Below are 8,338 nucleotides of genomic sequence, written 5' to 3'. Positions count from 1 at the left end.
TGCATTACATTTCTAACACTACATACTACTTACTCTATTAACAATACTAATACTACCTACGACTCGGTAATTTTACTATTCACAACTTTAACATTTACTTACAACAGAGTGCTGACCTTATCGCAATCTAATCACTACTTAAAACATGATAACACTGTTTACAATGCAATGTTTGCGCGGTTTACAATACTAATACTAATATAAATTACGGGACGCATAAAATACAATAAAGTTACTTATACAGGCAAGACATGCAATGTAATTACTAACTACAGGAACTGACTTACTGACTAACTAAAGGTATCCCGAAATTTACTCAGGTGAGAAATTTGGCGCACTTTTTGACAAAAGCAGAGGAATTATTCGTCATGATTGCGATATATTTTTCTATGTCGATTTTATCATGTACAAGGGCGAATTTAATGCTGGGGGTAACCCTGCCATGGACTGGCATCCCATCCAGGCGAGAGTAGAAATACTCCTAGGCCCGGTTGTTCGAAAGCCAATTAACTTAATCCAGGATTAGCGTAAACTTTTGTTTCATGTTTTCAACGTTTTGGTGAAAGTTTCTTTTGCTTATTTTGTTTTCAAGATTGACTTCTTCTAATGTGAAGTTCTGCTGAATATCAGCGTTGAACAGCATTTGGGAGTAATGAAATAAAGTCCTTGGTTAATTTTTAATCTGGGATTGGCGTTAATCGGCTTTTGAACAACCGGGCCCTAGTCGCTTCATGCTACAGAAACCGGAGATAAGCGCCGGTCTGATGGGTCCGTCTGGCCTCGTACCAGACTTTACCTTTCCATGGGACACCGGGTAATTTTCGAATTAATTTTTACTAAATTATTAAATTAATTTGTTTAGTAATTCAAAACAAACTTGGAGTTGGACAAAACGTTCAACCTTTAATTCCGCTTTCTTCAAAAGCAAAGACATGGACACTTGAAAATTTATACTCTGAAAGGGATTGGTATGGTTTAACAGAGCCGAGTCACGCCAATTCATACTTAACCCTCTTGCTGTAGCGTTTGTGAAAAATCAGCTATTCACTGCAGTGTAATCTTCCTTAAATTTCATGTGACCGATGATAAGGAAGAATCCAAGTAAACCACCATTCTTGATTTTCTTTCCAACAGGCGAGATCGTTAAAAGAGTGACGGACATTATCTCCTCAAACATAACCGGCAAACGAAGAGAGTTCCTGGCTTTGAAAGAGAAAAAGCTTGAAAAGAGAAGATCATTCAGATATTAACTTCATTCCTCTGTGAATATGTCCGGATATGTAGCACAGTGAGCTACACGTTCTCTATGATAAATGTCATGAAGTTTCATCGGTAACCTTGTATTTGCTGATTTCCGGTCTCATCCATAGATCGATTACTTGTAAAGCGCCTTTAAATACGTGAATAGGAAATTATACCATCTCTTCAACCGAACGTCGCGCAAATTCTAAAGGCAAATGAGTTAAGGTATCCTCATGCACGAGTCACACTTTATTTCTTGTGACCTTGTATTCATAAACCTCTTTCCGTTTCTTATGTCAAAGCACAAGTTAGCATTACCAAGAAAACGTAAATCATATTTAAGAAATCTGAATGAAAGCGTGGATTGTTTTGCCTATTTTTTTCCCTGGAAGTAAGTGACGTACGAATTGCAATTTCGTGCTCTGTTCATTCTCCTGTATATTGCGGAGGTCTTTTCTCTTTAAACGCTCGAAGGCCTTCTAGTCTGTCCTTGGTTGGTATGACCTGTTGATAGAATGTAATATATGAAAGTTGAAATGAGGGATTGATCCTCGCAAATCCTGGAAGAAAAGGGGTGATGTGGCAGCTCTCCTAACCTATAATGTGATTGGCTCGCTACCCTAGCCAAAAACAATAGAATCTCAATACCAAACAATACCAAAACAATAGCAGGTTACGAGGGCTGCTACACTACAAGAAGAAAATGACTAATAGTACTGGCCAGGGCTGGAAATAGACCATATTCGTATTCTCAGTATTCGACTGGAACTAGCTTGCAATGGAGGCTAATGCTAGGAAATCTTTTCAAATGCAAAGAGTATTATGGTATGTTCGAAAAGGAACTGTAAAGTTCGTTTCGAAAGGAGAACCTATGGTGCTATGTCGCTGGGTGTTAAAAGCACGGAGAATAGAACACTTTCATAAATGGTGACCGCCCTCCCATGTTACGTTAATTAGACCTACTGCCCTAATTTTGAAACAAAAATTCTTTTGAAAATAATTTGCTCGTAGTAGGAAGGCTCGAAAGGCTTATTAGCATTAAAACAGACGAATATTGTATTTGGCCGCCATTATGAAAGAGGCCTATTGGTCGTATCAACCGAGTTGCAAAAAGTAAGGAGACTACTTAAGGAGATCACAAAGCAGACATTTTAATCCTTCGCCCCTTACCAGAGTTCCTTCCAGAGTTCCCCCATTTACACGTTTCTAAATTTGGTAATTCACAAAGGGGTCATCCATCATACAATTAATCACACAATCATGTAATCGTCGTGTATAATCCCCTCTTCATAAGCTTGTCATTTCATTTCATTTCATTTCAATGTGAACATTTTGCAATCATTTCCGATTTAAACCGCCACCAAAAGGATAGCTTCCTATCACTCCATTTTTGTCATGAATTCCTTACGTGTGATGAACTAATTACTTCGACGGGCCACGTGTTTGACTATGAGCAGCTCCTATTTCCTTTAATGCGCTGTTAACAGTGCGCAATTTTCTTTCGTCCCACTTTCTTCACAACGCCATTGCGACCTAAGTTCTCACATTGGAAAACAAGTTGCTTGACGGGTGTTACACTAGTCAAGGCAATCTTTCTTGCAATTTGTCTCGTTTCGATGATCAGATGAGGTCAAAGGAACAATTCCATCGCCTGATGCTGCAAAACGTTGCGACACAAGTTGCAGGACAAATGTTACACTGCGCAATGCTTGAAAAATTCGTTGCAACGAAAGTAAAACTCACGTCTACCTTCCTTAACGGTTTCTGCAACTTGTCTCGCAACGTTTTTTGCCCGGAGGAGGGACTCCCATATGGAACAGACGGGAATGCTCGTCGGAAATTTTGAATTTAACCCCTAAAGGAGACCATCTGGGCGTGGCTCAAGCTTTTTGTGACCCCTAAGGGAGACCAATCTGGGCGTGGCTTAAGCAAATTTTGACCCCTAAACAAAACACGTTAAAAAGAAAATTTGACTTCTGTTTCTCTTCGCGTAATTCTGTGTTTCACCGCGGAACCGTAAACGAGACCTTGGCGGCTTAAAATATTGGCGCTTTGCCCGGAACACCCTAAGCGAGACCGAAATCCAAAATTTACACCCCTAAGCGAGACGACGAGCATCCCCGTCTGTTTCATATGGGAGTCCCCCCCCCCCCCCCCCCCCCCGGGTTTTTTTTGTTACATTGAGCACTGTTTCGTGCAACTTGTTTCGCCATGGCGTTGCGCGAGAGAAAAGTTGAACGAAAAATTGGCCAATGTAACTGCGCCTTTAAACCACTGCGCCTGTTTGCATTGGTGATGCTCAATTCTAGTCTCGGCGAGCTCAGCAAAAACGGAGCTGCTAGTTGTCTAACTTGGCCTGCCAGAGAAATTGTATCTTCCTTGGCAAGAAATTAAACCTACCTGCGCATAGCAGCCTTCCTCAAACGACATCGCTGTATTGAGGTCCACCTGTGATAAGATTAGACGAGACTATAATAGTGGTCTCGCAGCCAGGGAGTAGCGCGTCATTTCAAGTGCCCAATGAAAAGGTAAATGTTCTAGCCGTTTTGCTAACATTCCGGGGCCGGCTGTTCGAGGTCTGGTGGATTGCCTTATTCACCTTTTGAACAAGTGAGGCCAGGGATCCGTTTCTCGAAAGTCCCGAAACTTTATGGGTGTCACAATTCCCTTTGTGTCTCAAGAACGGCAAGGATTTAAGTTGTCAAACTTCACAATCATTTTTCTTTTTGTTTCCTTTAAAACGTGTTAAAAGATCGGCTTTCCAAAACAAGCGGTTGGCAGTTTCACAAATGGTTTTTCGGGCCCGAAAAGTTTTCGGGACTTTCCAGAAACGGGCTCCAGGCCCTTGTTGTTCAAAAGGTGGATAACACTATCCACCATATCACGTGCATTGCGATACAGTTTGTAATTGCAAGGTCGCAGTAGGTTTCCCGAGAGGAAAATGTTGTGTGTAGTTAATGTTTTCCGTGAGGTAATCGTTTGTAGGGCGCAGGTAGAGGTTAGCAACTTCAGTCACTTCCAACAGTCCTTCTCAGGACTCCTACCTAGCCTGCATAGCAAACGTTTCCAGCGGACGAGGAGCAAAGTCTTTTTTTGGCCGCGCGAAAATAGGGCCAGCGCAAAAAAATATGGAGGTGGGAGGGGAGGAGAGGTCTCGCCCCATTTTCCGCCCCATTCTTCTCGCCATTCTTCTTCCTGTCATTCTCCTCCAAAATATCCTCTACCTCTGAAATGACTATCATCGACAATTCGAAATTTTCTTGGACTGACTGTTATCGTCATTTTAGGATTACTCTGTCCCAGGACGTGTGGTAGCCGATAAAAAGAAAAAAGGAGAAGTGGTATCATTGGACGGGATTTGAGACCTTGTTCTACGCAAGGGTTCTTTCCGCGCTTAGAAACGGCAGCATGAATTTGCTCTTCGTTTGATTTTTAATCTCCTGTTTCTGTTGCGATTCTCTACCTGCACAAAACCCATAATACATCTCTTTTACCACCTCCCCCCCCCCCCCACAAAAAAGCCTAATCATAGGCCACTTCGGAAAATACCATAATACTCTTTCATTTTCCCCCCAAATTTTGCATAAGAATTGTTTTTGTTTTCTCTTGGGACCATTGTAAATCCCAAGAGAAACTGGAAACAATGCTTATGCGATATTTGGGGGAACAAATCAACAAATCAAAGAGTATTATGGTATTTTGCGAAGTGGCCTATTGTTTGCAATTTCTCCTGGGACATAAAGATGTACACATGAGAAATGGGATGTTGATAGAAGCCACTGAGAACTCGGAAAAAATCCGAGCCCCAGATGGGTGCATCCGACTAGATCACGGAGGGTCGTGGGTTCGAATCCCATCTGGGGCTCGGATTTTTTCCGAGTTCCCAGTGGGTTCTATCAACATCTCATTTCTCATGTGTATATATCATTCTCACATTCGCTCACATAAAGATGTCCCAAGAGAAATCGAAAACAATGCCTATGCAATTCTTTTTGGGGGGGGGTGGGGGAGGGGGGAGGGGTAAAAGAGGTGTATTACGGGATTTGTGCAAGTAGAGAATTGGCAAAAATAATTGCACGCCTTTAAAGACTACCTGCATGCCTTTGTTAATCGCTAGCTTGGCCATCCTGACCGCTACAGGCCCTCTGGGGAGAATTTCCTCGGCCAGTTGAAGCGCTCTTTGATAAGCTGCATCTCCGTTTTCATTCTGAAAAACACCGAAGTCTGCTAAACCTACTTCGGCTGCTTCTTTGCCAGTGATCATTTTTCCAGTGAAAATCATCTCCTTCGCTTTCGACAAACCGATAAGTCTTGGGAGACGCTGAGTGCCTCCTTCAAAGGGAAGGAAAAGAAAAGAAACAAAGGCAGTTGTTACTCGAGAGAAACACCTTTCAACACTCGAGTGATTTCGAAGCCATCGATCGAGAAGTGGCGACATCTCAAATATATTGGGACTTTAAGATATACGACGCGGTCATCATCGAAAACGCCACAAAACAACAACAATCATTGACTAAGACCTGGTTTTCACTAGCGACGCAAGCATAAGCACAAGCAGCACACGCATGCGCATTTACTTGTTGTCAATGAGTGTCTATTGTTCGAACAAAAGGCTCTAATAAACAACAAGCTACTGAGTTTGCGTATGCTTCTTGTGCTTATACACCTTATTCCAAAATGGCCGCAATTTTAGTATTCTTTTGTTTGATTGCAAAGTGGCCCTCTTGGCCTCGTTCAAGGTTAAATATTCTTTTGAATTTTACGTTTGAAAGCGAGGCCAAAAGGGCCAGTTTACAATGAAACAAAAGAATACTAAAATGGCGTCAATTTTGGAATAAGGTGTATGCTTGCGTCGATAGTGGGAACCAGGCTTAAAAGATGAAAAATAATCGTTCTGCACGCGCAGCACGCATTTTAGCTCATATTCTTCCAGTACTGTGCACAAAAATGACGTGAAATCACCAAATTTGAGGTTTTCACGACAACGTGAGCGCACAAATTTAAACGTTTCATGCGACAGTTTTACTCTGAAACCGCTCGTACCCAGTTTAGTTTTAGGATACTTCGCCCACAATGTACGACGTGAACGAGATGGAATAATCGCGAAAACCTTACGACAGCATATTTTGAGGGAACGTTTTCTTCGACGTCGCCGTCGTAGATCTTAGGGTGCGTTCGATTGACCTTATTTCGGAATCACTAAGTGATTGGTTCAAAGTTCTCGCGACACTTTTTCAACCAATCAGAAGTGAAACCAAAACCAATCGCGGCTCGCGCGTGCACATTTTCCCGCGCTTTGTGTCGGCTACGTGTAATTACTTCGAGTTTTGATTAGTTCATTCAGGGTGCGTTCGATTGACCGTATCGCGGAATAGGAATACATGGAATAGAAGTTAGAAATCCTTTGTTTTTAGGGAGATTCACATTAAAATTGTCAAACACCTGCTAAATTGCTTTATAAAATAATTAGGATAGTACGCGCACTCTCATTGGTCAATAGCTGTGTTTAGATGAGAGTATGAAAACACGGCTGTGGCATCACGAATTTTGATTGCGTGTATCCTGTCAGACGCGCGTTTTGATTGGCTGGTAGGAATTATGAGCGTGTATCAAGAAAATCTGTTTCAATCAAGAATGTTCCTTCATTTGTCGAATTATCTTTGAGAAATATACTCGGGGAATTTGGGAGAATTCTAGACAGTTATGCAAACCTTCGACTGCGTCCCGGGTTTGCATAACTGTCTCGAATTCTCAAAACTCCCCCTCGTGTTTAGATGTGGCTATGAAAACACGGAAAACGTTCTCTATTGCTTAAATTTTAAACATATCTTTATTATCCTTGTTGCTTCAAAACACCAGACACACCGTTTTAATCATCACACTACGTATTCTTATTCCGGAATTCTCGGTTTTCACATGACGTCACGACCGCCACGTTGGTGTCCCTAAACAAAGAAAAGGCAGCCATGTTGGTGCCCCGACCAAATCCTCCGGGAATTTAACTCTATTATTATGCAAACGCTTCCTTTTGTTTTCGTTGAAAAACATGGCTGTTGGATCACGTGAGTGAAAACCAGCAATAGGGTCAATCGAACGCATCCTTAAAGTCCGTATTGTTTGCTGAGCGTGGTCATCAACCTCGTTGCCAGGGTTTTCCACCGGTGCGAGGCAGCCTTCCTCAAGCGGAAAAGCCCTGGAAACGACTATGAAAACGGTTGTTAAAAACAGTTCAACCCTTATGAAAACATTTTAGAGTACGTTGACATGTATTTCTTACCTGCTCCAGGAATGATTGCCAACCGCGTTTCCGTCAGTCCTATTTTTGCGTTATCGGCTGCAATTCTAAAGTCACACGACAAAGCCATTTCCAGGCCCCCGCCCAATGCATGACCATCCAAGGCAGCGATGGTCGGCATGGGGAGGTTACTCAGCTCCATAATGGCTGCCCGAGCCCTGGATACAAATGGACCCACTTCATGCTCTAGCATTTTGGCTCTTTCCTTAAGATCAGCACCAGCGCAGAAAATTCCTAAATAAAACCGAAAAAATATATATATATATATATTTAACAATTATTCCTCGAGCCCGAATGGGCTCTGAGTCAATAGCCCATGAGGCCGAAGGCCGAATGGGCTATTGACTCAGAGGCCATGAGGGCGAGAGGAATAATTGTTTTAGTAAAATCCAACTAGTTGGTCAAAAAAATATCGAGACAAAACATCTTTCGCTAGTTAAAGCTAGACTTAAATTGTTGTTTTGGTTTTCAAAGCCGGCGCTTTTCGCTACTAGTGGGCTGTAACAAATAGCCTACTAGTAGCTCAACCAATCAGAACGCAGCATTGATAATAGACCACTAGTTGGATTTTACTAAATATATATATTAAGACGACTCCGTCGCAGGATCCAGGGTAGTTATAGAATACCCAGCACATTAAAATTTTGTATTCTTGTAGAGACATTCTTTGAAGAACAACGCATATAGCATAAATATTCATAAGAAAATATGTGGCCAGGCATTCTATTATTAAGCCCCAAATCTTAGGATTTTGAGTAAAGTTAAAGCCAAATTAATAAGCACTGAGTCACTCAACCGAGC

The 8,338-nt window shown here is 41.9% G+C and overlaps 1 protein-coding gene across 3 annotated transcripts in view; it reads right to left on the bottom strand.

Moving 5' to 3' along the window:
* The window catches only part of LOC138010973 (methylglutaconyl-CoA hydratase, mitochondrial-like), a 53,415-nt gene that overhangs the window by 39,045 nt on the left and 6,032 nt on the right, over positions 1–8,338 (bottom strand). For 2 of the 3 annotated variants that reach the window (XM_068857996.1, XM_068857997.1), the window contains exons 4-7: positions 7,520–7,771; positions 5,336–5,574; positions 3,643–3,690; positions 58–1,746 (exon numbers count right to left, since the gene is read on the bottom strand). In XM_068857996.1, the coding sequence (XP_068714097.1) occupies positions 1,669–1,746; positions 3,643–3,690; positions 5,336–5,574; positions 7,520–7,771 (617 nt within the window). In that variant the 3' untranslated portion in view covers positions 58–1,668. Of the gene's footprint in view, positions 1–57; positions 1,747–3,642; positions 3,691–5,335; positions 5,575–7,519; positions 7,772–8,338 lie in introns of those variants that run through there. The other variant, XR_011124606.1, reaches the window with a different exon arrangement.

The sequence above is a fragment of the Montipora foliosa genome, chromosome 7, assembly GCF_036669935.1.
Source record: "Montipora foliosa isolate CH-2021 chromosome 7, ASM3666993v2, whole genome shotgun sequence".
Classification (NCBI taxonomy): Eukaryota; Metazoa; Cnidaria; class Anthozoa; order Scleractinia; family Acroporidae; genus Montipora; species Montipora foliosa.
This window is presented reverse-complemented; position numbering and strand designations above follow the sequence as displayed.